At 40.4% G+C, this 27,580-nt stretch overlaps 1 long non-coding RNA gene and 1 gene segment (V, D, J or C); both read right to left on the reverse strand.

Moving 5' to 3' along the window:
- Positions 1 to 251: 251 nt before the first annotated feature.
- Positions 252 to 973, reverse strand: LOC148136796 (uncharacterized). The gene is made up of 2 exons (XR_015754500.1): positions 851 to 973; positions 252 to 711 (listed from the first exon to the last, which is right to left on the reverse strand). It is a non-coding gene; the product is annotated as an uncharacterized LOC148136796 (long non-coding RNA).
- A 2,752-nt stretch (positions 974 to 3,725) lies between these two features.
- On the reverse strand, positions 3,726 to 23,052 carry LOC148136797 (Ig heavy chain C region-like). The segment is given in 7 exon segments: positions 3,726 to 4,137; positions 4,611 to 4,919; positions 7,332 to 7,643; positions 10,747 to 11,052; positions 21,268 to 21,318; positions 22,509 to 22,832; positions 22,960 to 23,052. Coding segments are annotated over 7 exon segments (1,743 nt in total).
- Positions 23,053 to 27,580: the final 4,528 nt, after the last annotated feature.

Consider the following 27,580-nt stretch of genomic DNA (forward strand, 5'->3'; position numbering starts at 1 on the left):
CGTGACCCTTGGTGCATAAGCGGAAATGTTCTCTAATCATTCTGCCTCTGGAGAGTTCCATCAGGCATATCGTGCGAACGATGTATTTACATTAGTGGGCTGCATGGTAGCGCAGCAATAAACTAAATGACTGGATGAAACACAACCAAACAGAACAAGTGAAAGTATTTGGCTGGGAAAGGAGGAGGATGTGGGAAAATGTATTATTACTGACTGGCCTTGAAGAAAGAATTAAGCAAACTCAAGGTTAGTGCATATTCAAACGAGATTTATTAACCATTTCAGAAAGCATTTTTATCCAAAAGTTGATGTAAAAGCTAACAGAAGTGAATATAATGGCTGGATGCCACATTGAGACGAGAACACATGCGCTGTGAGCTGCGAATTTTCTGTACTTCAGTAACAGTCACAAGAAAGGGAATACAAAGGCTCATCAGAAAGGGTAGGCAACCATTCTGAGTAAGGAACAAATAAAAACAAAACAAATGGGCTTCAAACAACTGGGAAGCTAAAAATTCTCCAACCACAACCATCTCAAAGATATCAAAGTAAAAAGGAAAATCCATCAATAATTGTCTCAGTTACACGCTGACAAACTGAAGTAATCTCACTGTTAGAGTCAGCAACCCCAGGACAGATTGGAGATTGGGAATTCAGACCTTGATAAGCAGATCAGGAAAATCATAGGGGTCCACAACTCATTCACTTAACCTGGAAAAGAGAGAGAAAGCAATGACGCAGATATTTATGATCAGGGACTTTCAGATATAATGTTTATTCAATGGCACACTTAGAGATTTCACAAAACATATTGAGCTGCTTGGCGTGAGAAAGATGTGATTATTCTCACCTACACCAGAGTGACGGCAGCGCTGTAGAAAATACTCAGGAAGAACAAGGTGATGAACGTGGAAGTTGTCCAGATGTTGCTGTTATCATCCTCATAGTCTTCAATCCAAGTGCGATCTATTGAATCTGTGAATATAAAGCCGAGAGAACGCATTTAGATTGTATATTGATCCAGATCGATCTATCTGCATCCAAGTCATGTAATTTGAGAGCATTACATCTTCATAAAGCAGTCAGGTATTTCTCAAGTGTGACTCTTATCTGTATCTATTAGTACGTTATTGACTCTCAGCAAGAAATTACAAATACTAACTGCATATGTTCTTTCTTCATTGTCCATGTCAGAACGTTTTAAATTATTTTTCTTTTCATCTATTATTTAAGGATATTATTATTTGAGGAATGCTTATTACGAATGATGATTTTAATTATATCATTATATTTTAAATATAGGCTGTGACAGCACTATAGTAGAAAATTGTGGCCATCACTGAATAAAAGTTCAAATGTGATTCTCATCTTTTGTATTGGTGACCAATTCCTTGGCAAATCATGAATATAAGTGACATCACAGTCAGGACATTGCTTCATATTTTAGTTTGTAGGATCTGTATATTTAGGAATACGTTTTTGTACGTGTGTCCCTTAATTTATTTGATCTACTGCTTGGTGTGTTTGTTTTCCCTTTAATGTTTGTGTATGTGGTTATAAGAGTCTCTTACTTCACTCTAGCCCATGTTGGAGTCTGTGCATGAATAAACATATTCCTGTTCCTTTACTGCTGGTGTGCTCATGTGTTTGTGCACCTAATATTTTGTCTTTCCACAGTGTGTAAGCATCATCATGCTAATATGCCACTTCGATGCTGCCTATGCTTATCTTGTAATGTCTTTGTGAGTGTTCACTTTTCATTAGTGCTATCTAAAATGTGTGCTTATGTGTCTGTTTCAGATCCTACATACTCTGGGTTATTTTCATGTTTATGCTGAATAAATGTTAGCATGCAATGTTATGTTTTGATGGATGTTTATATTTATATGATGATAATTGCTTGTGTGGCAATCTTTCCCAAACCATCTCCTGATCAGCTTGTTTGTGCTATTGTTTGTGGATGCTTGCTGATCCTTGTGCCCATTATCCTTTTTGAATGAACGCCCTTCTATTTGTTCATCTATGCACTTGTGTGTCTGCATGTGAGACTCTGAATTTGTGTGTGCGTGTGATATTGTATACATGCTGATCAATGTGGTTTAAAAATAACTAATTAAGCTGCTTCTGTCATCGTATGTTTGTGATTCTGAAAATGGGAAAGTAATGATATTAATGTTTATCTCTGTGCACGTACGTGCCTGTGTGAGTTGACATGTGGGAGGACATTTTTCGGAATTTGTATCTGTGAGTTCATGTGTGTATGTCTGTACGCATTGTGCTGTATGAATGTATATGTATTCATGCCCATTTGTGTGTTACCGTGTGTCGATGTTTCTCATGGTTATATGTGAGTCCTCCTGTTCATTTGTGCAAATGATTTTCTTTTGGTGTATGTGAGTTTTTGTATGAGCTTAGGTGAGTGTTCAAGTACCACTTGCATGTGTGGCTCTGTGCGAGTATGCGTGTGTGACATCTTATCTATATGCACATTTGAGTGTGCACATAAATATGTGTCTTTAGGTGAGAGCCCGTATATGTGTCATTGCGTGTGTATTTGCGATCATCTCTCTGCATCTGTTCTTATACCAGACTGTAATTTTCATTATTCTAATTTATTGTTCTAATTTTAATGCATTGCCCATAATTAGATTTGACCTTGGTGTTGCAGGAAACGTTTCCCATCGTCGTGCAGAGATAAGCGTTTTATGAGCAACTCTTCTGTTGCAGTAATAGAACTTCTGTCTATGAGAGAAAAGGCGTGAGTTCAAATCCCCACTGCCCCAGAGATAACATTTCTGAATATGTTTATTAGAAAGTATCTACTTGGGTTCTGTATGTGAAACAAAATGATATCAGGTATTCGAATACCAGAATTGATCCCATGTGCTCCAGAAAACTGAGACAAAACTATGGAATTCAAACTGGGACGATGCAAACACCAGTTTCGGATTATGGGAATCAATGTTAATCATTTGTTAACAGAGCCAAGCGTGTCTAACATGCTTCAAAGGTATTGTTTTGCATGGAAATGTTAAATCTTTGGACAGTAAGCAAGAAGCTGACTGTCCCTGTTCGCAACTGGGTTACATTACAGAGGACATCTACCATGAAAACTCTGCACAGGGAGCAAGAGGACAGACCATTCATTGTTCCCCTCCCTCTGCTCCACAACAACTTAACTGTTGATTCTCTTTGATGTGAAAGTGAAGATACATTCTGTCAACTCATGCGCTGGCGCAAGATCCCTGGCAGTTCCCCAGAAACAAAGGTTACATTCAAACTGTTCTGCACTCTTTACGATTCGTATGTTCCAATCAAATTTAATTTTAAAATGTCTTAAATTTACATTTTCAATTGGTGCAATTTGGCAGTTTAAAACTGACATGAATTTTGTAAGAATGTCAAATGGGGGGAATCAAAAACATCAAGTTCAAAACTCGTGCCCTACCCTTGACATAAAATGGACATTGTCAGATTTTGTCACAGAGGGATTTAGGATGGATAAGGTACTTGGTGGAATCCTGCAATGAGTGAGCTTTACTCTGTCTCTGACCCAGGGTGCATCTGAGCAGGGAACATTAACTGCACAAGACACTCGTCCTAGACCTGTTAATAATCCACTTTAACTACACAGATGGAATGTAAGTCAAAGTGAGAAACAACTAATTCAGTATTTAACTCACAGCTGGAGGAAAAGAAACACTTCATTATTTCCGATCAACTATTAAATGCAACTTTGAGATTTTTATTGACATGAATTAACAGTGTCCATCAGTGCAAGTGAAATGTTTACGAAACTCGGTTTACCGCTGGATTTATCGACTGTTCTGTTGATGATCTTCAATGGAATCGCTTCATGTCCCACCACACAGGAGAAAGAAGCACCGCTGGCCCACTCCTCCGCTGTAATGGATAACAGGCTGTAGATAAAGAAGGAGGTGTTGTCGCTCTCCGCCATCACCTCGGTGTTCTTGTAGTTACTGGGATTCACCGGCTTGTCATTGATTGTCCACTTAACGAAGATCTCTCGGGGGGAGAAACCTCTCACTAAACAGGTGAGGGAGAGAAACCTCTGAGCGGAGATTTCTTCTGTTGGTGGCAGGAGGACCGACACTGATGGCTCCAGCGGATTAATCACTGCAGAATATTGGAGACAAATATAAACTCAACCAAAACATCCTGAACCAATATCACAATTTCACTAAATATTACGATAAGCCATTTTTAATTTGGGATTTATTCACTTTCGTTTTCTAAAGGAGCAGTATGGTTCAGTCTGCTCCTTTAGAAAACATTCTGTTCAGTAAAAAAAGTAAAGTTTAATGTGAAAGTTGCCTCCATGTTTCCAGCCCACAACAAGGGCATTCTGCCCAATTGTCATTGCTGATGGTGACGTCACGGCCCAGGCTTCTTCCCATTATATCTGACTTAATCAGAATGCAATATCCTTTGGTCCATCTTCTTCTTAATCAGCTACTTAGCTACCCTGCCTTCAGATGCATCATTAATGCCCCCAATGGTGTTTGTTCATTTCCAATCAAAGCCTGCCATTGATGTAACTGGATCTGGATTACACATGGGATCCTTTGTGTTTTAATCTCACCGCTCACCTTTCTCCTTGTGGATGGAGTCTCTCAGCGGAGTCGGCAGATTCTGATGGTACACCACACATTCAAAAGTAACGCCACTCAGCCAGGCTTCAATAGAAATGTCTAATTTGCTGATCACGCTGTCGGGATTCTGTCCATGCTGCTCAGCAATCTCTGATTTCAGAGGCTTCTTTTCTTGTTTCCAGGTCACGTTGACTCCAGAAGGAAGATTGGGCACAACGCAGGTTAACGTCACCGTCGCCTCCAGTAAGACTTGTTCTACTGGCGGTGGGAGGATTTTAACGGTGTTAGGGTGGCACTCGGTATCTTCTATGAAACAAAAATCAAAGTCAATGAAAAATGCCCCTTTATGATATAAACACCCAATCTTCAGATTACTCCTTCACAGGGTGAAGACACCACCTTCAAAATGGCAACTCCAACTATTGCTGAAACGATGCTTACTATTGTTGATGTATTTTGATCTGTGAAACATTTGTGATTACCTATGCCATACCCTGTGTAAGTATTCCGAAAGAACACTGGCTTTGTAACAAGCGAAACCTGTGAAAAAAGTAAAATCATCAAAGATACCATTATGTAACCCATGGAATGACCATTCTTTCGGAGTTTGTCTCTCACTTCAGACCATCTATTGATACTTGTGACAAGAGTAATCTGAATATAATGAGTCCATTTCCATGTTCATAACCCTTAGGTGCAAGTGCTGCTGGTCACGTTGAATGCTAAATCACATCCCAAATTTTGGACAAATTATAATAAATAATAATTATTCTCTTTGCAGAGTTCTAAAGTGTTACAGGAGCGGTGAACAGCCATGGCAATACTGTTCATTATATTTAACGTGATCAAAAATACTTTGCGTTATTGGTGTGATGTCATTCTCGAATGTATGTCATTGTTCCTCGTGGGCTGTGTTTCGAGTAGATCTGAAAACAAGACATTGAGTACAGCATTGGATATCGAGAAGGACACCCATCTCCTTAAGTCTTTCCCTCTATTCAGTTAGTTCATAACTGGTTTTTTTTTAGATTACTTTGATTAGATTACTTACAGTGTGGAAACAGGCCCTTCGGCCCAACAAGTCCACACCGACCCGCCGAAGCGTAACGCACCCATTCCCCTACATTTACCCCTTTGCCTAACACTACGGGCAATTTAGCATGACCAATTCACCTGACCTGCACATCTTTGGACAGTGGGAGGAAACCGGAGCACCCAGAGGAAACCCACACAGACACGAGGAGAACGTGCAAACTCCACACAGTCAGTCGCCTGAGTCGGGAATTGAACCCAGGTCTCTGGCGCTGTGAGGCAGCAGTGCTAACCACTGTGCCACACACTCACACACCCACAGTGCAACTATAGGGTGCAACTTTGACTTGGAGACTGTGCCCTTGGGTCCTAGTCTCGCCTACCAGTCAAACCATCTATACCACGTTCACTCGACCTCAGTACACTCGAAAGTGTACTTTCACTTTATTTACCAAGCTGCATTTTTTAATTTCTTCATAGAGCAGGGGAGAAAAAAAACAAACAAAAGCGTCTTAAATTAATCTACAAACGCGATGGAAATGTACACTAATTTTATAGACACCCACTACTCACCGTGTAAACATCGCCACCCCAAACCAGGCTAAATCTGTATGTTTCGAGTTCCTAGTTCATTCATCCCTATTGTAGCATTCTTAGCAGAATTTGTTCTCCTGCCGCATCCACTCATTACAGAGAGCATCTCAAAGCAGCTCAGTGAGATCACGTTTATCCCAGTTCATCAAATGTGATACCCACTTGGTCTGTGGTCTGATCCCATAAATGAAGTTAAAGAGCTCAGTATCAGATAAAAATTGATGTCGTACAATGTGCAAAGCCAACAGGTCATTCCTGAGCATGGAATGAAGCATTGAACGCATATTGATTTATTTTCAAGTAAGGGTCACTGCATATTTTAACCACGTCATTTTGAGACCCCAACATCATAAGATAGAGGATCAGAATAAGGCTGTTCGGCCAATTCAGAGTTTAGATCAGAATGATGCTGGAAAAGCACAGCAGGTCAGGCAGCATCCGATGAGCAGGAAAATCGATGTTTCGGTCTAAAGCCATTCTCCTACCTTCTTCCCGTACTAAACAAGAGCCGATCTCTTTCTGGCTTGAGTACACACAATGGCCTGGCCTCCAATGCCCTCTGCAGCAACAAGTTCCACAGACTCATCACCCTCTGGGTGAAGAAATTCCTCCCCATCTCAGTTCTATAGGGTGCAACTTTGACTTGGAGACTGTGCCCTTGGGTCCTAGTCTCGCCTACCAGTCAAACCATCTATACCACGTTCACTCGACCTCAGTCTCTCAGTATTTTCTATGTTTCAATCATATATCTATCCAATATCCCCCTCCACCCCCAAACTTATCCTTGAAGCGGCTATTAGGCAAGGATTCAGCACTGTGAATGCCTCTCCCAGCATGGTCAGGCAACAAACTATTTAAAAAAGCTCACTGTCTATATATCTATCTTCAACAGAGAGGAAACATGCTTTTCTGACTTGCCAAAATGTTGAATTATAAGCAATGCTAATGTAACACTCAAACTGAAATGAGATCCGTGGCATGTTGGGAAATGTGAAGCTGTACTGTGCTGTTTACTACGCCTGATAAATTCGTGTGTTTGATTCACATCAGAGTTCAGAATGATTTGTAGCTCTCTCAGTATGTGTCTCTTACCCTGGAGTGCGGTGATGTTTTTACTTTGAATGTTCTCTCCATGAGTGACCTGGCAGGTATAAACCGCGCTGTTGAACCATTCACCATAAGGGACCATCAGCCGACTCGTCACCGAGAAGTTCCCGTTCGCCTCACACACGGGAGACGTGAAGAAGCCAGAATCCAAGGGTCGGCCATTTTTCAACCAACTCACGGTGATTGACTTCGGATGGAACTCGATGATTGAACAGACGACGGTTGCAAACTTGCTGCTTGCGATTTCTTCACTGGAGCTCACAGTTAGGAGAAGGGTTGGTGGGAGAATATCTGGACCTTTAGGAAACACATCGCATACATTATCCGACGAATTTCATAACAAAGAAATCAGTTCTCATATATCATGGTTTCTTGTGGTTCATGGATACAAGAATCATAATTGTGCAGAGTGCTGGAGAAGCTGGGATCCACACAGAAAGATAAGCAGGACAAATGTGAAAGGCTAAACTTAGAGGACACAGCAAGGGAGTCAAGGAGGCACAGAAACAACAGGCCGGTAACATCAGAAGAAAGATAGCAACGTTGGATGGTATTCGTTTTAATGACAGAGTATGATGAACAAGGCAGACGAATTACTGGCATAAATGAAGAAATGATGCTGTTGCTATCACGGAGACATATTGAGAGCCTGGCAGGAGTGGCTATTCAATATTCCAGGATTTAGTGCCTTCAGGCGAGACAGGGAAAGATGGAAAATGATGGGGGCGGGGGTGAGCGGTACAGAATGTTGCGTCTGTCGCAATTCTGACAAGAGTATTTTAGGCTGTAAAGAGAAATGAAATCATGGATACCTCCTCGAACAAATGCAAATGGACAGTACTTCAAAACCAAAACACAGCAAACATAACTACTGGGAGAGCACGATAGACTTTACTATAGGTCCAAAAGACCAAGTGCAAATACATGGGCAAATTTCAGAGAAATGTAAATTAAATAGAGGAATGAGAAAAGAGGTTTTTAACTTCCTCAGCATAGGCTTGGATATTCATTTTGTCAAAAATTTAGAGGGAGCACAATTCTGAAAATGCCCCCAGGAGAATATTTGAACAAAGTATGTGTTTAATACAGAGAATTTTAATCCAGACCTTGCAATAGAGGGGTGAATCTGAACTTAACTTTAGGGAATGAAGTCGACCCAGTGGGTAAAACATCAATGGTGGAGCACTTTGCAGACAGTGATGGTAAATCAGTTGGATTTCAGATTGTACTGCAAAGGAATAGAAATTGGCCCAAAGTTCTGAAAAGGGGAAGGACAATTTTAGTTAGATCAGGTAATGACTTGACCAGAGTGGACTGGAAGCTGACACTTATCGGTAAATCTGGGTCAGAGCAGTGTGACACATTTAAGAAAGAGATAGAAAAATCACAGGGTGGTCATTTCCCAGGAAGCCACTGCGTGGGACCAAGAATGCAGCGGGCTCTGGACACCAAAGGGCATGGAGGGTGAGATAAAGAGAAACAAGGGAGGCTTCAGGTCTATACTGAAATCTCAAATCAATAGAAATTAGTATGGAGTACAGAACGTGCAAGGGGGAGTTTGAAAGACAAAGGAATTAGAAGAGCAAAAGGGACCATGAGAAAATAATAGCAGTCATAATAAAGGAAAATATTTTTAAAAGTTACAGGCTCATTCATAATAAAAGAATTATTTGGGAATCAGTAATGCCCATTAAGTGTTATTATTGGAGTGGAGTCGGAGGATTAGGTTGTGGTCAAAACGAATGTGTTGTGTCAGTGTTCACTAGTAAGAGGGACAATGTGGGGACCGAAATCATGGAGGAGTGTTGTGATGTAGTTTTCAGAAATTAGGACACATGACGTGATGTTCTGTGTTGTCTTGCTGAATGAAAAGTGGTTATATTTCCAGGGCAGATGAAAAGTATACCAAGCGGTTGAGCGATGCAAAGGATGAAATAGTTGGGTCGCTGACAATAATTTAGAATTCCTGTCTGGCCACAGCAGTTGTGCCAAGTGAGTGTGGATCAGCCAACATTGCACTGTTATGCAGGACGAAGGAAGGGATAAATAATGAAACCACAGATCTATCAAGCTCGTCTCAGTGGTAAGGAAACTATTGAGTAGTGAAATTAGTTTTCATTTGGAAGATAAATCTACAATTTTCAGCAAGGTTTTATTGAGAGGAAGTCATGTGTAACAATTTGATAGTAGTTTTCAGATAGATAACTCGATGTCCAGATGATAGCAATAATCAGAGCCAATGGGATCCAAGGTAATTTGACAGATTGGATCTAGAACTGGCTGAGTGGTGGGAGCAGGGGATAATAGTCATCGGGTGTCTGCGTGACTGGAAATCTATGTCTCCTGGTGTTCTGTAGGGATTGGTGTTGATTTCTTTGCTATTTCTCTTCCATACCAATGATTGAGACTCAAATTTAGGAGGATTAACCAGTGAATTCACAGATGAAATGAAAACTGTCATGTTGGTAAGTCATGAGCATAATGGCTTTAGATTGCAAGAGGATGTAAAAGGGTTGGTTGTATGTGAAGAGAAAAGTTGCAAATGGAAATTATTCTGGATAAATGTAAGGTGATGTAATTCGGCAGAAGAATCTGTGAGGTATGACGTTTTGAATGATGGAACCCTGGAAAGGCCTGAGGATCTTTGGTGCATGTCCCCACCGATCCCCTACAGTACTGTGTTGTCTGGATAAAGAGGCTAAGAAAGTGGGAGGATATTTGCTTTTATTAGCCTAGACATTGACAATGAAGAGTGGTGAGACGATACTGGAACTTAATAAAACACTGGTTAGGCCATACTGAAGCGTTGTGTGCATATTATCGAAGGAATGCGATTACACTGAAGGCAGTATTGATGAGATTTGCCAGGATCGTGCCTGGGTTGGAGAGTTTTAGTTATGAAACTAGATTAGATACACAGGGGTTTTCTTTGGAGCAGAGGAGAATTAGGGAGAAGATTATCATGATGTCTAGAATTATTTTAGGCATAGACAGGGTAAACTGGATGAAACCGTTCCCCTTGATGGAGAGATCAATACCTCAGGGGCACAGGGTGAAGGTAAGGCCAGGAGGTTCCAAGTGGACCTCAGGGGAAAACAAAATCAAATAGAGGGTGGTGTTAGCCTGGAGCTCAGCACATATAAGTCATGTAGAGACTGAGCCCCTCATAATAAGTATGAAGTATCCTTGCAAGGGCAAGTCACACAAGGCAATGGATCATGTGCTGGCACATGAGACTGGAATAGTTAGGTGGCTGTTATTGATAGGTGGCTGTTATTGGATGGATAAAAGGGCCTTTTTCCTGTGCTGTATAAGGTGATTCTGTGAAAATGGTTATAAATAATGCCTTGTTCATATTAATCCCAGATGCTCTGTTTATCTCAGTTCCCACAACACGTACCTGGACATGGAATTTCTTTGCTCTTGTGTGACCCGCTGTGTTGAACCTCACAGGAGATTTTGCTGGGGCAATCTACCGCTGACTCGGGCAGGGTTAACTGGCTGCTCAGGGTGTAGGTTCCCTTCTTGTTTCTCACTGATGGGTAAGTCTTCAATCCATTCTTGATTAGCTCCCCACCTTTCTTCCAGGTTATCTTGGTGACGTCAGGGGAATAGTCAATCGCCAAACAACCAAAGATCACAGAACCGGTGTTGTGCTCCTGACAGGAGGAGACCAGGCCATAAAGCGTGGGGAGCGATGGTGTCTCTACAATACAATGACCAATTGAGCATGTTAATTTCTGTTAATTTGACCTTATCAGTTACTCAAATGTATCCTCAGCTGTAAACGTTTGCCAGTATGCTCCCGCTAAGTCTACAGCATAACTGGAGTTTGTTTTTGGTTCCTACCAGTTGCTGATCATGATCATTGGTTCCCTCTTTAGAAACATGCCCTCGACCTTGACCGTTACCACATAATTTAGGAAGAAGAACATCCTGATCCCACCCCAGTAACTGTTTGAAGATCTCACCAACTGACACTTTCACTGGATTGCTGTGAAGAGCAGTGAAGTTTCACAAAATACAAAACAAGGAAATGCAGATACATCGAAATTCTACAGTGTGTGCAAACAGGCCATTTGGCCCAACAAGTCCACACCCACCCTCTGAAAAGTAACGCATCCAGACCCATTCCCCTATCCTATTATGCTACAGTTAACCCTGACTAATGCACCTAACCTCCCAATCACTGAACACAACATTTGCAATTCCCCCAGCTTGCACATCGTTGGACTGTGGGAGGAAACGCACACAGACATGGGGAGAAAGTGCCAACTCCACACAGACAGTCACCCGAGGCTGGAATGGAACCCGAGTCCCTAGCACTGTGAGGCAGCAGCGCTAACCACGGAACCAGCGTGCTGCTTCACTAGGTCCCGTGCTGCTGGGAATACCCAACAGCTGGCAGTAACCCCGGTGAGAAATCAGAGTGAATCATAGAACATAGAACATTACAGCGCAATACAGACCCTTCGGCCCTCGACGTTGCGCTGCCCTGTCATATTAATCTGAAGCCCATCCCACCTACACTATTCCATGTACATCCATATGCCTGTCCAATGACGACTTAAATGTACATAAACTTGGTGAATCTACTACCGTTGCAGGCAAAGCATTCCATACCCTTACTACTCAATGAGTAAAGAAACTACCTCTGACATCTGTCTTATACCTATCTCCCCTCACTTTAAAGTTGTGTCCCCTCGTGTTTGCCATCCCCATACTTGGAAACCAGGCCCAGTGAGCCTTCCTCACTTATCAATGCATGGCAGAATGTTCTCTCTGGGAGGGAGGTCACTGCAGCAGCAGCACAGGCAGGAGCTGAGCACTGGGACTAGGAGGATGGCTGTCATGGCTGAACTCATGCCAATTGTCTGGAAGTTGAAACATCTAATTTACAATTATCTGAATTCTGGAGGCCTCTGAGAAATGGAGGACCATTAAGGTTCAGAGACTTTGGAGTATTACAGCTGAGTATTTACGTAAATATGATTTGAGAAATGAACAAGTAATCTTTAACATTAATAACGATCAAACTGACACGCAGTTCACCACCAAACCTCATCTTTCAGACTAACCACTGCACTTACTCTGTCTAGACCGAAATTTCCACTCACATTGACAAACCCTACCCTGCTAGACATCCATTCATGCCCGGAACACACAACCCCTATCAAACGAAACACATCCAAGGCAATCCATATTGGTAGTGCAGCTGAGCAGAGAGATCTCGGTGTCCATGTACTTGGATCCCTAAAAGTTGCCAGCCAGTTTGATAGAGTTGTTAAGAAGGCATATTTTGTGTTGGCATTCATCGATAGAGGGACTGAGTTTCAGAACCACGAGGTTAGGCTGCAGCTGTACAAAACTCTGGTGTGGCCGCACTTGGGAGTATTGTGTACTGTTCTGGTCACCACATTATAGAGAGAATGTGGAATCTTTGGAAGAGTTCAGAGGAGGTTTGCCAGGATGTTGTTTGGTATGGCGGGAAGGTTTAATGAGGAAAGGATGAGGGTCTTCAGGCTGTTTTTGTTTGAGAGAAGAAGGTTGAGAGGTTACTTAATTGAGACATAAAAGATAAACAGAGGGTGGACAGTGAAAGTCTTTTTCCTTGAATAGTGATGGCTAGCAGGAGAGGACATAGATGACAGGTGTCAGAGGTTGTTTCTTTACTCAGAGAGTACGAGGGGCATGGAGCGCACTGCCTGCAACAACAGTACACTCGCCAACTTTAAGGGCATCTAAAAGGTCATTGGATAAACATATGGATGAAAATGGAATAGTGTAGGATAGATAGGCTTCAGATTGGTTCCACAGGTCAGCACAACATTGAGGTCTGAAGGGCCTGTACTGCACCGTAATGTTCTATATTCTATATTGCAGATGGACATATGATCTCAATTCCTTTCACTCATTTACACTCCTGCCGCCCTGCACTGGCCCATAGTGAATCTGGCCCTGACTGGACCTGACACCATCATTTTCACAACCTCTGACAAAAGCCCACTACCCAAGACATGACCTCAGCCCTTGATCACTGACCTCTCATCTTACCCAAGTCAACCTGTGCACATTGCATCCCAGCTCCTTTCACATCTGTGCTTTACCACCTACCATTTTGCCAGACTCCGAGCTTTGCATTTTGACAACACGTCCACCTGTCACTTCATTACAGTGACCTTCCACCCCCGAAACATCCTGGCACACTGCCCACCTCTACACTAACCAGCCTGGCATCCTGCCCACCTCTCCATAAACCAGCCTGGCAAAGACAGACCTCATGCATTTCAGCTCAAACTACCCCTCACCTACCAAGCACAATTCGACCAAATTATCCTGTGACCATTACCATTTACCCGATGCCATCTTGCCAGACAGAGTGCATGGAAGCTTACCCAGCAGCCAGCCAACACCTCACAGCCTATCAGCCCAAACTCTCCCACATGCCCAATCTAGCCCCTCACTTGCTCACCACCTTCCAACTATGAGCCTACTCCACCATAAAGTCAGTAAGTCATAAAGTCGTACAGCACAGAAACAGTTCCTTTGTTCCAGCTCATCCATGCTCACCAGAGTTCCCAAATTAAACTAATTCCACTTGCCTGCCTTTGTCCCATATCAATCCAGACCTATACAGTTCCTATAGCTGGTCAAATGTCTTCTAAATGTTGGACCTATCTCTACATTTACCACTTCCTCTGGCAGTTCATTCCAATGTTTTGGACAGTTACAACATGAAGCCCTAATTCCTGCACTCAATGCTCTGACCATTGAAGGTAAATATGCCAAACACCTTCAACACACTAGCTACTTGAGACAACACTTTCAAGAATCTATGAGTCTGAACCCTCAGGGTTCTCAGTGTTCAACATCACTACCCAGTGCCCTAACATTAACTCTGTAAGACTCTATGAGTCTGGACCTTCAGGGTCCTGTGTTGAATATCACTATCCAGTGCTCTTCCATTAACTCTAAGTTGTGACCTGATTTGTCTTCTCAAAAAGCAACACGTCGTATTCATTTAAATTAAACTCCATCTGCCACTCCTCAGCCCATTGGCCCAGCTGATCAAGATCTCATTGTAAGTTTAGATGACTTTCACTGCCAATTATACCACCAATGTTGGCGTTACGTGCAAACAGACAAACCATGCCCCATTCAATGTCTTCATGGCTTTCAACCAATATTGCAGCCCGTTTCCCTTTCTCCCACATATCCGTAGCATTTTTTTAAGGATTGAAGGAATCTATCTCCTTATTGAAATCATTTGATGTTTTATCCTCAATCAATTTCTGTAGTGGAGAATTCCAAAGGTTCACCATTCTTTTGCTGAACAGAAAACAATCAGGTTCAATGTTATCAGTGTGTTGGGAAGACTGGTGAGCAGCAAGATTAATGATGATCCCATGAATGGAATAGCATTCTAGAGGGGCCGAGATACCTTCTTCAGCTTCCATTTTGCATGCTGATATGTCCCTTCGGCAGCATGTTCCAAAATTGTGATCCTTGAGGATAAGGGCGCACATGCATGTAAATGCTTCTCCTGAAAGCTCTCCTCCAAATCAGACTTCAACTTGACTCTCACCTAGTTCCCTGCCCGTTTCCTCTTCCTCAATCACAGCCATGGGGCTCACTTCCTAACAGCGCTGTGAATGTGTTAATACCACACAAACTTCAGCAAGTCAAATAGGCTGATGACAACTGGTTTCTCAAGGATATAAAAAGTTTGACACTTCCACCTGTCTAGACACCTGTCTAGAGATTCAAACAACCGCTGGAAGAATTGAAAATTAGGTTTGTGTCTACACAAGATGACATGGTTTCCTTTTGTGTGATTTGACTGTGTTTTCACTGAATGAACAGAGCTATTTCTTAATCATACAATAGGAATTCCAAAGGTTCACCATTCTTTTGCTGAACAGAAAACTTCCCTCATTTTTAGCAAGGCAATCACACATTATATTTCTTTATTCCAGGGAAGTACAGTGTTAAATTAAAGAAATATGATGATTGGGATGTTTCAATTGGAAATTGTCAGAGATTTAAAGTTTACTTTCCTGAGCAATTAATTCCAGCCTCATTGTGTCACAGTACTCACAGGAATGTCTTTCAGAAATGGTGTCTCCCTTTGTTATGGGCAGTCGAATCAGTAAATCTGGGATAGTATTTTGCTTGTTAATCAAAGCTGTTGAAGAGTTTTAGCCAAAGGGAGACCTGTGGATTTAACTCACAGATGCACCATGATCTAAGTAAGTGATGGAACAGCTCGAGGGGCTGAGTGCCCTCCTCTTGCTCCTACCTTCCTATAATTGTGTCATTCATTAAGCTAGCACTGGCTGTGAATATTTTTTAATAAAATATTTCAACAAATTAATTGTTTCACATGCTTTAAAAAAATACTTCTGTTGATTATTTGGAACGGGATCATTGACATTCTCTATTTGAGTTATCAAACGAACTTCCACCCACTTACAGCAGCCACTGCACTCTGGAGTGTGTTGTTACTTCATAATAGTTTCTTGTGAAACTACAGCTCGAGATCAGGGCGCTCAAATTCAATGATTCTTTGATATTTAATATCTCTGAACATTCGCAATTTGTTCAAATGTATCTTTTCTCTGAAGAACGTGTTTAATCGAACAGAACTTTTTTCAATGAAACAACAAACTTTAAATGCTTGAAAACCAAAATGAAAGACAGAAATTTCTGAAGAAACTCAGCAGGTCTAGCAGCTCCTGTGGAGAGAAGGCAAGGTTAACCTTTCGCACACAGAGACCTGCTCTTCAGCAAATTGTTTTCATGTTTTTGGCACAAGAGCTCACACCTGTTGAGATAAACAGTGATTACGTTGGCTTGACTCCTGTTGGAAAATGAATTCTTAGCAGAGGTACTGGATGGTCTGAGATAGCAATTGACGACCAACTGAAAAGCTATCACCATCTGCTGCAAGTGTTGGATTCAGCAGAACCCCCATCGTACTGAACAATCACATTCAGCTAAAGCACTGGTTTAATATAAGGTAATACGGCCTAAGCATAATCTCATCAAATATGCTTCGAAAATGATTCATTCTGGATTAGTTATAAATGATATTGTTAGAGCAGCAAGTCAAAAGCTGGGATTTCTTTGAGCACTTCCTCCATTAACCCCATCTAGTAATGCCCAAAAGCTTGTGAACAAATATTGATCTGGAAAAAGCTGCTAACCACCAAAATTCTGTTTAATATCTAAGAGACACAAGTCAGGATAGCGATTGAATAGATTTCACTGGCCTGTGTGAGTGGAATTCCAACAAACACCCAAACATGTCAATCTGCTTTCTTGCACTGAAGTAACCTGATAAGAGATGTGTTACATACCTCTCTAACAGGTTGTAAGTGAACACAGGCCACCTGGCACAGAATCAGGGACCCTACTACAACTTCAAAACACAATGAGCTCGACACGATCACGGAGAACACAGCCCACCTCTTTTGACAGTACATCAACCATGTTAGTTATTAACACCTTCCATGAACCAGGGATTGTTCCAGAATGTTTGTACAATGAAAGTAACATTTCAACATTTACCAAGAATGCTTTGACAGCAGCTTCAAATTGTTCAAACTCTATGGGACCTACAGAGGAATAAAACTAGGAATTGCACTGCCATCAAATCACTGTCACTGGATTCCAACCTCGAACTCCCTTCCTCTTTCCCCTGTGAATGTTGCTGCACCAGACGGTCTACTTAGTTTGAAAAAGATTAAAATGTTTTGAAGTGTAATATGACCTTTGCCAGTGACATTAAAAGCTGATAATAGGTTTTCAAATAATAAGATGCAAAAAAATTCTGATTCTACATTGTGACACGAAACATGTCCTGCATAACTGAGGCACAAAGAAAATATACAGCATATTTCCCTCTGCCTCGCTCAATCAAATATCTCTTGTTGCCAACAACCAATTTCAAAACTCTTGCTAACTGTCTTTTGTTCCTGAAACGTTTGTTCTGATTGGAACAACTTAGTCAGGGCTCTCAATTCTGAGGCACATAATTGAATATTGTAATTCTGGCAGATAAAAGTGGTTTTGAAGCGCGAGATGAAATTGAACTGTCTGAGATTCAGGTATCCGAACTGGACAATTTACAAATGGTCAGGACCGTTGACAAGTTAGACAGAGATAGTACTGAAACAAACTGTACAACAGAGTTAATCCTGGAGGATACATTGCTCAACTCCTCACGTCAAATATATTCACTGTAATTGAACATTCATCAGAGAAACTAACTGGTGGATTAATGTGAACGAGAATGTGTTCACAATAACATAAATAACCACTGAGTTAATAAACTTAATAAGTATTTAACAAAATTATTCAGGTGGGAAATATCGCCAATTAAAGCACAGGTCCGGAGGAAATGGATTAATCTCTAAATTATTTTTACAATTTCTTAAAACGTTCTGTGAACTGTGGAGATTTTGCATGCACTGCATAAAGTCAATACTGAATTCCAGTGTGGAAAGCATTTCTGTTGAAGGTATTAGGGCAAGGTCATTTTCTTGTTAACTGCTTTTAATGAACGAAAATGTTTAAAAATGTATGAATTGAAAACACGCTTCTGTCTGGAGTTGCCCGCTTTACCGGATGTCTAAGTAAATGTGGGCACTGCTGCCTCACAGATCCTGGTACCCAGGCTCGGTTCCCGCCTCGGGTGGCTGCCTATGTGAAGTTTACACAATCTCCCCTGTGTCTGTGTGGGTTTCCTCCCACAATCCAAAGATGTGCATGTCAGGTGAACTGGTCATTGTATATCGTCCATAGTGTTAGGTGCATTAGTCAGGGGTAAATATAGGGTAGGGGAATGGGTCTGGGTGGGTTCTTATTCAGAGGGTCGGTGTGGACTTGTTGGGCCAAACGGCCCGATACATACTGCAGGAAATCTAATCTAAATGATTGTCACACTTAACTAATGTGAGCAGATTCCTTCCGATCGCTACATTGCAATAAATCGGTCAAGTATATTTATTAAAATAAATATTACTCTATTTTAAGTGTCTGAATAAACAATGTGCTCTGTTATCCTCTAGTTCATGTCTTGTGCAAATTTGTGAACTCTGCATCCGTCTGAACACACCGATGTAAAATGAACTCTCTGGGTTTTCAGCAAGCACTCCCATGGTTTTAAGAGTAGAGTTCCTACAGTATAGAAACAGACCATTTGGCCCAACAATTCCACACTGACCCTCTGGACAGTAAGTAGCCCACCCAGACCCATTCCCCCTAATTTATATTTACCCCTGACTAATGCACCCTAACCTACACATCCCTGAAAACTGAGTGCAATTTAGCACAGCCAATCACCTGACCTGCAAACCTTTTGGACTGTGGTAGGAAACCAGAACGCCCGAAGGAAACCCACGCAGACACAGGGAGAATGTGCTAACTCCACACAGGCAGTCACCCGAGGGTGGGATCGAATTTGGGACCCTGGCACTGGGAGGCAGCAGTGCCAACCACTGAGACACCAAGCTGCCCTGCGAGGTCATGAGTGGATTATTTTTATTAATTCGAAATTTGGCCTTGGTCACATAATTCACGATAGCAGTTGTTTCCAAAAGAATGACTCTTCAGTTGATATTGTGTTGTACAATGTAACTATTTATTTAAAATGCACAGATTGGGAACACCTAAAGCACTGTGCAGATTAAATAATTCAGTTAATGTTTTATTTTTATCCTGTAAATCCAGTTTAATCAGGGACATAACAATTAATTAACTCAAGTTACGTGTGAAACTGATCAAAGCAGTGAAATTGACCTGTTCTTCATAGAATGGAGCAGAATTTCCAAATGGTTTTTGTCAATGATCTTTTCCAGCCAGAAAAATATGTATGTAGTGTACAGCGGAATTGAAAGGTGTTTCTTGATTAATTATAACACAGTCATGGCATTTTTGCTCAAGAGCAAGAACTATTAGAACATTAGACTTTTCAAGTTCTATTTATATTTCTCTATGACTTGTAAACTGTTTAAAGACAGACATTGTGATTGAACTAGATAGTGGAGTTCTGAATGTGGATTGTAAAGCATGGATTAGATTAATCCTTAATTATTACTTTTAAGTAAAAATGGCACCCGAAGGTGTCTGTTTTCCCTTCATTTCTAAAACCTTTGCGATTTGCCTTTCATTTAATAATAGGCTTTATGAAATTTAAACTCGCATGCTGATTGCATTGAATGAGGAACCTGGAGCGGTTAACATTGCAAAAAACAATGTAGAAACCAGAAAATGTTTGCCAAATATAACACATTTAATGTTACCCAAGCACAGTCCCTCCTCAACAGGTCAATGATCACCAGATCACAACACGGTGTGTTTGCAGCAGAACTAGCTCTGCAAACATTTTCAACAGAACCAAGAACATGATGTAACCTCACAAAACAAACCCAGATTGAAGTCTAACAAAGCTGCTCAGAATCCAGCAAACTAATGATTAAATTGAATAGAAATAACAAGTCATAACAGCAACCTTGTTTGTTAGGGGACTTAACACTTAAAGCTGTAACGTTTCTGGCAACAGTTCAATTTATTTCCAAACTGTACACCCTTCTGGATCGTGACAATCTTGTGCAGCGCACAGTAGAGCGGTTGAAGGCATATATTGATTAATCACTTCATTGTCAAAACAAAATTATTGAATGGACAAATATTACCACATTATAAGTTTAAGTTTGTTTCAATTACATAATCTGATCAATTCTGCAGTTTCAGATTTTAGTCCCAAATTTTATTTTGAATGAGGCTACTCAAAACAAAATTCAGTTAGTTTACAATTAGAACTGAGGTTTTTTTTTAAGTCAATGCATTCAAAACTCGTTTTTTTTTTCATTTCTCACACTTCGGGGTTTCTGCCTTCAGTTGTTTTTCAGACCGTTACAAATGGATGTAATGTTTTCAATCAAGCAGAGAAAAATGTGTCATATAAGTTTAACAAATGCAGAAATGATTCATGAAATACCAAAGAACTTCACAAATATTGGTAATGAAAACTAATCCAGAGAGTCAATCTCCTCACCAGAAAGAAAACACCGATTACAGAAAGCATGAAAATGCTGATCAATTTCACAAACTGAATAAGATCCAATCAACTCAATTCAACAGAATCAAGGAAAATAAAATCAGAATCCAATCAACTAAAAACAACAGATTTGAATGAAACATAATCAGAATCCAAACAATTCAATTCAACAGAATCAAATAAAACAATTTCAAAAGCCAATCAACACAATTCAACAAAACTAAGTAAAAACAAAGTCAGAATCCAATCAACACATTTCAAAACGAATCAACTAAAACAAAGCCAAAATCCAATCAACTAAATTCAACAGAATCAAGTAAAACAAACTCAGAATCTAATCAACAGAATGCAATATAGCACCGCAAGAAAATTTTATGACAGTTTCTAACCTGCTTGTCATCAACAAAATTAACAAAATAAATGAGAAAATATAATCAGGGTAAGAACATACATTCAAGAAGTGAATAATGATATTTTGGCATATTTTAATCATGTTTAGTAATATCTCCAACATCTTTGAATTCTTAGCGTTTGTTGTTGACAATAAAACTCACAATCAGGATGTCACTGACATTGAACATTATTTGTAGCTGACTGATTAAGAGACATTAGGTGTTTCAAGTAACCCAGCCACACAGAATGCCCATCTGATCAAAAAGAGATACACCGAGTAACTGACTCCATCATCCCCATTGTAACTATTTGCTGAGCCTTAACTGAAGTCTATAATCAGTCTGAACAAAAATCAATCCGAACCAAACCAAACTCAGCACAGAATCTGAATTTCATTTAATTCAGAAATTAGTCACATGAATAGAAAGTTTTTAAAAAGTCACTAAGAAAGTTTAAGGGTCTTACCTGAAGTCACTGTCACCATGGTCCCTTGGCCCCTGTATTCAAGATATTCACAGTGTTACATTCTCTGGACTGGGTCACACAATAACTAGCTCTGCATAAAACAAATCAAAAATCTACCATCATTTTAAATTTTCAGAACCACAGGCAAAATAAAGTCACGATAAATCTTCATCACATAATTGCGCTAGTGAATTCTGATCATTCTTGATAAATTTTAATACTGTTTTATACTTCACAGAGTAACACATGAGCTGATTCTCAAAATCCCCAACTGGTGTATCGAAAATTACCCAACACTTTTACAAATTAAATAGTGATACTGGCATTAAACCGCACAGAACTAATACTGCAAGTTAAGACGGTTTGTAGAAGTTAACACTGACTAGTTTCAAACAATGGAGGCTGAATAGGTTTTTGTATTGATCATAATTGTTGTGTCACCCCAGTTATATGACTGTGAGACACGTTGTGTCAAATACTATGACAGACTGTAAACTGTAAAATGCAGAGAATTTCTTCACTTCCTAGAAAGCAGTGATTCAGACACCTCTAAAAATGATTTGGTGCATTATTCCAGCTTTTACGATCCATTGTATTTTGAAAGCTTGGAATACTTTTCCAGATTTGGTCTGCATTTAACTTGACAATCAACACGCAGAAGGTAGAAAAAAATTATACATTTTTACAAACTAGCACTACTGGATTGCGTTTAAATCGCACCTCCCATTATTTCTCGCTCCTTCCATGGTAGAAATCACCAATTTGAGATAAACACTTGTTAGTAGTTTTTGTATGAGGATGTCGCTGTGCACAACACTGTGGCCCACTGAAGTATCACAATGATGTAGACCAGTACGCTCATTCTCTGTTCTTTACTCCAGGTCTCAGTTTTCATAAAAGAGCCATTTAGTACTGATCATGTTTAGAATGAATGCCATAGTTGACATAACAATTAGCAGTGATTTCCTGGGTTGTCAGATATATTAAAACTAAGATTTTGTCCGAGCAGTTAATTGATGGAAGTGTTAGCAGTACATATGACATGCCCAAAACATTGTCCCATTCTGTCACCAGTTTGCTAGTTTAAATGGTACATTTCCTCTTTGATAGTTTTGTAAGAGGCAGCCTGAGGTCTGCTTCAGATTGCAGTTGGTATAATTGCATTTAAAACTCGTACTGACCGCCAGTTTATGATGGAATTGACAAAATGTTCCCTCGAGCTGTTTTTGAACAGGTCCAGTCCTGGTTCCTCTCGCTGTGGTATCTTGCACAGTAATAGATGGCGGTGTCTTCGATCTTCAGGTTCCCCATGTCCAACGCGAAAATGTTGTTTGAATTGTCTTTGGACGCAGTAAATCGACCCTTAATCGCTGGTGCATAGTTACTGCTGGATGAACTATAGTACCAAAGCAGCCACTCCAGACCCTGTCCGGGAACCTGTCGGACCCAGTTCATGTAGCTGCTGCTAAGATCGAACCCGCTGGTTTTACAGGTCAGTTTCAGGCTGCCTGCGGGACGGCCAGTCTCTGCCTCTGGCTGGGTCAAAACAACCTCCGACTGGACACCTTGAAAAAGAAAACAAATAAACCATGAGCATTAATGTTAGTGAAATGATGGCTGAGTCTTTTACATTCCTGTGGTAGACTAACATTGAGACAGTCACAAAGAGAGACTTGAACAAAAAACACTCACATGATAAGAAAGTCAGTAACAAACTGAGAAAAAATGTCGACACAATCATTCTGATAACTTGTGGGAAACGGTTCTGTCAAGATCTTTCTAAACAGAGCCGACCCAGGAGTGTTGAATTACGGTCCAGTGCCCAGAATTTATATGGCCATCGGAAGGGGCAGGCTTACAGCTTCCGCAGGTTGGTTTCCTGCTGGAGGCTCAGACTGGATCCTGGTATCAGCTTGCACAGCCCGAACACATGGGATCATGGCTTTACATGAGGTTCTGCTTAAACATGGACACAGACACATCTTGGGATATTTGTTTTGCTGAATAGCTTCTTTGGAAGTGAATTTGAGTAGCTTCGGGTCTGTTTCACATGATAGTTGCATGTATTTTGTTTAAAAAAAACAAATTCAACTGGAAGTTAGCTCCCTTTATTTCTACATTCATTCACAAGCAGATAAAACTGAAATTAAAGTTCAAACATATTACTAGCTAATAAAACAGTTGAGCTTTTCTTCCCTGGATACTGCAAGACTCTGTCGCACTCAAAATAACATGCAATTCATACTAAACATTTCAAAATTCAATTTAGGCAACTGAATACAGAGCGTGTCCAAAGTGATTATATTTAGAATATTCAATTAGAAGTTAACTCCCTTTAATCCTACATTCCACCACAAGCAGATAAAGCTAAAAAGAACTTCAATAATATTATTAGCCAACAAAATGAATGACTTTATTTTTGCTGTCACTCAAAGCCTCTCTCACATTACAAAATAACATACCATTTCTAATCTGTGTTTCTAAATTCAGTTTCGGCAACCTAATATAGAGCATGTCTAAAGTGATTATGTCCAGAATGTGAGTGTATGTCACTAAACAGTTTGGACCCGGAGATTAGAAGCACCTCCTTACATTGCAGAATATCTCTCCCTGCATCTTTTTTTTTTCAAATTGCTCCGACACTAAAATGCACAGTAAAGGAAAGCTGTGTGGCTGAGAAACAAAATGTGAGTCCGCAGTGATACATAACACCTAGGTAAACTTTTGAAAGAGCATCTAATGAACTAGAACAAGACAGTCCATAAGTTTTTTTTTTAATTCTCAACGTCTAAACCATTGCATGTAACAGTCTGGGTACATCAGGAATGTTTGGTTAAATTAGAGAGTATTACAGTAATAATTACCACGAATGTCGGTTATAAAGAGTACATTTCACTGCTCACTGATAGCACTGACAGGGCAGTTAACTCATAAAAACCAGCAAAAATTCGCTGTTACACTACACCAGTGTAAACCATGTATAACGGTCCCACTCAGTTTTAATGAGATACATGAATCAGAGAATGGTGTAACAAGTGATGTGAGTTTGAACCAATTCAATTTTGTTAATTTACTTTGAGATGATAACAAATGTTACTGCAATGTGGGATTTTGGATCCATTAACTTCATTTTCAGGAGCTTTAAAGATACTCAATAAACAGACTGAACTAATGGAGGCTGAATAGGTTTTTGTATTGATCATAATTGTTGTGTCACCCCAGTTATATCACTGTGAGACACGTTGTGTCAAATACTATGACAGACTGTAAACTGTAAAATGCAGAGAATTTCTTCACTTCCTAGAAAGCAGTGATTCAGACACCTCTAAAAATGATTTGGTGCATTATTCCAGCTTTTACGAACGTCATTGCATTCAATGTCCTGTTTTCTGATAGTCATACAGTGAATGCTGTATTCAGTGACTTTCCTTTTAAATGGAGAAATACCAAGTGAAATGCATCCATTGTGAGTAAATGGGAAAATATAATTTGTTTGGTAGGATTTTACTTTAGTTGATTCATTTTCCCTTTAATCGGCCAGATACAATAGTTGGCAGCAATTAAGCTGACTACAGAAAAGGTCCTTGAGTTCCCAGTTTCATTTACTGGAAGCAGGTGGAGTTTCTGCAGTGGATCAAAGATATTTTGTCTCACTGTTGACCAGTTTGTGGAAAGCCAACTGCAAACCATAACCACCACCTCCGCAAAAAACAAATCAACACAGCAACAATGCTGGAGAAAAGTATATTTTCAGTTGTGTAACTTGGAGAAGTAGTCACTCCTCTCATTGAAGGAAATGTTCGCAGAGTCTCAGACACAACCTTAACATCAACAGTTCATTCAAGGATCACTACAGCACTGTTTAGTATTGAGAAAAATTGATAAATAGTCAGAGAGTCATGTAGTGATACAGCATGGTTACAGACCCTTCGGTCCAACCAGTCCATGCCAGTCATAATCCCAAACTAAACTAATCCCACCTGTGTGTACTTGGCCCATATCCTTCCAAACATTTGATATTCATTTACTTATCCAAATGTCTTCTAAAGGTTGTAAGTATCCACCACCAAATCATCCCACACACAAACCATTCTCTGTGTCAAAGGTTGTCTCTGATATCCTGTTTAAAATTGTTCTCCTCTCATTGGAAAAACATGTTCCCTATTGTTGAAATCCCCCACCATAGGGGAAAATACGCCAATGTCTTAGTCAAAAATTGAAAACAATCCCAGCTCCAAACATTTACAAAATATCACTATGGATCTTCCTCGAGTCCAAAAAAGATTGTCCCCTTGATCAATGATTTGTAAAATTTACTCGCGTATCTACTGTGATAGACGTTTTCAAACAACTTCTTAAGTGCAATTTTTTTTCACATCAATCGGATTAAAGTAACATTTCGTGTGCTACCCCCCACACACAAAAGAAAAACAAGTTTGTTAACACGAATTGCTCTGAGGAAGTCTACGATGGATTCTTTTATCAAACAAAATCATTTCCAATGTTGTGAGCGCTCGTCTATCTTCTGGGCAATGGTCTGAATTTTAAGTTGTGTCTGACTGCAGATGAAATTGGCTGATCTGGGTAAAAGTACGGTTTGTGCCTTTCACATTGTGAATGTATATTGCTGACTTTAGTTGAATGAAGAGATGTTGTCCCAGACATCATCTGACACCATTAATTAGACCATTAATTTCCACATCGCTAGTCGTAGGGTCAGGTGGGGTTTATTGATATGTGATATTTTTGAAACGAAAGCTTCGTACATTTCCAGTATTAATCATGTCAATTAGAGCCATTCACCTTTCCACTCATGGCTTTATAAACTGAAATGAGGTCACCCCCCCACCCCCCGAACTCTCACCCTCCAGTGACAAAAGTTCCAGTCTATCTGGATTTCCAACGGTGACTCTGTTCCCTCACATTCTGCTGTGAAAGATCCTCCTGCCACCCCAGGTCCACACACAGTGTCCCTTGTTATTAGTTCAAAGAAATGAAAGGAACTTCTCCCGCCATATAGTTCAACTTTATTTGGCTTCAAACACCATCAAAAATAAATGTTCGTGTCATTGCTGATTTATGGGAGAATGCTGTGTACACAGTATCTGCTGAAATACCTGCAGTACCATCCTGAATCTGGTTCGCAGGTTCATCTGTTGCTCACAAACGCAACCAGACATCAGGGAATAGTGAATATCGCCCACCCCCACCCCTCCACCCTTCCCCTCTGTACTTTGCACTTTGTGAAATCCGTGTTGTCAATAATCAGTTAAAAGAAAGTTTTTTTTTTAAACTTGCTAAATTCATGTTGCTGATCTTGGCTGAATAAAGGTATGTTGCTGTCAGCATTTCTGGGGAACATGTCTGCATTTTTTTCATGTCAGTTTACAATGATATTAAGTCAAGAATAGTCAAAATGTCCTGAGGAACAACGTTTAGAAATGGGCCTATTATCTCCTCAGGGCTGTACCAACTGTTTGAGTATTGATACAGTTCTGCCCCTACTTTTTCCCCATACGCCAGGATTTACAGCATTGGAGATCATATCGATGTTGATAATGGATTAGACCCTACATAATGTTCCCGAATGTTTACAGTGCTATCACCTGCAGGGTTATGGACAACATGCTATAAATTGGGTGTTGGCTGGAAGGCTCTGTCTTCACGTGATACAGGTACGATGGGTGAAGTGATCTGTCTCTGTCGTGAAAACTTCCTACGACTCGAAATTCATCTTTCCTACTTTGTTTCCAGGATGTTGCCTGGAATGGAGAATCGGTCGGACGAGGATAGGTTGAGAGTGCTAGGCCTTTTCTCATTGGAAAGGCGAAGGAAGAGGGGTGACTTGATAGAGGTTTATAAGATGATCAGGGGAATAGATAGACAGAGAGTTTTTCCCCGGATACAACAGAGTGTTACAAGGGGACATAAATTTAAGGTGAAGGGTGGAAGGTATGGGGGGATGTCAGGGGTAGGTTCTTTACCCAGAGAGTAGTGGGGGCATGGGATGCGCTGCCTGTGGGAGTGGCAGAGTCAGAAACATTGGTGACCTTTATGTGGCAATTGGATAGGTACATGGATAGTTGCTTAAGTTAGGACAAATGTTTGGCACAACATCATGGGCCAAAGGGCCTATTCTGTGCTGTATTGTTCTATGTCTCGTTCAGAGGCTCTACTTCACATGATTCATATCGGAAATATTCTAAGCATTCGTTTCAATGAGATCAATACACTCCACCTGATAGTCTGTCTAGTGATGTGGAAATTAATGGTCTAATTAATGGTGCCAAACGATGCCTGGGACAACATCACT

This window comes from Chiloscyllium plagiosum, unplaced genomic scaffold (assembly GCF_037043375.1).
Source record: "Chiloscyllium plagiosum isolate Xiang-an unplaced genomic scaffold, Cpla_swu_hap1 HiC_scaffold_45, whole genome shotgun sequence".
In the NCBI taxonomy this organism is placed as follows: Eukaryota; Metazoa; Chordata; class Chondrichthyes; order Orectolobiformes; family Hemiscylliidae; genus Chiloscyllium; species Chiloscyllium plagiosum.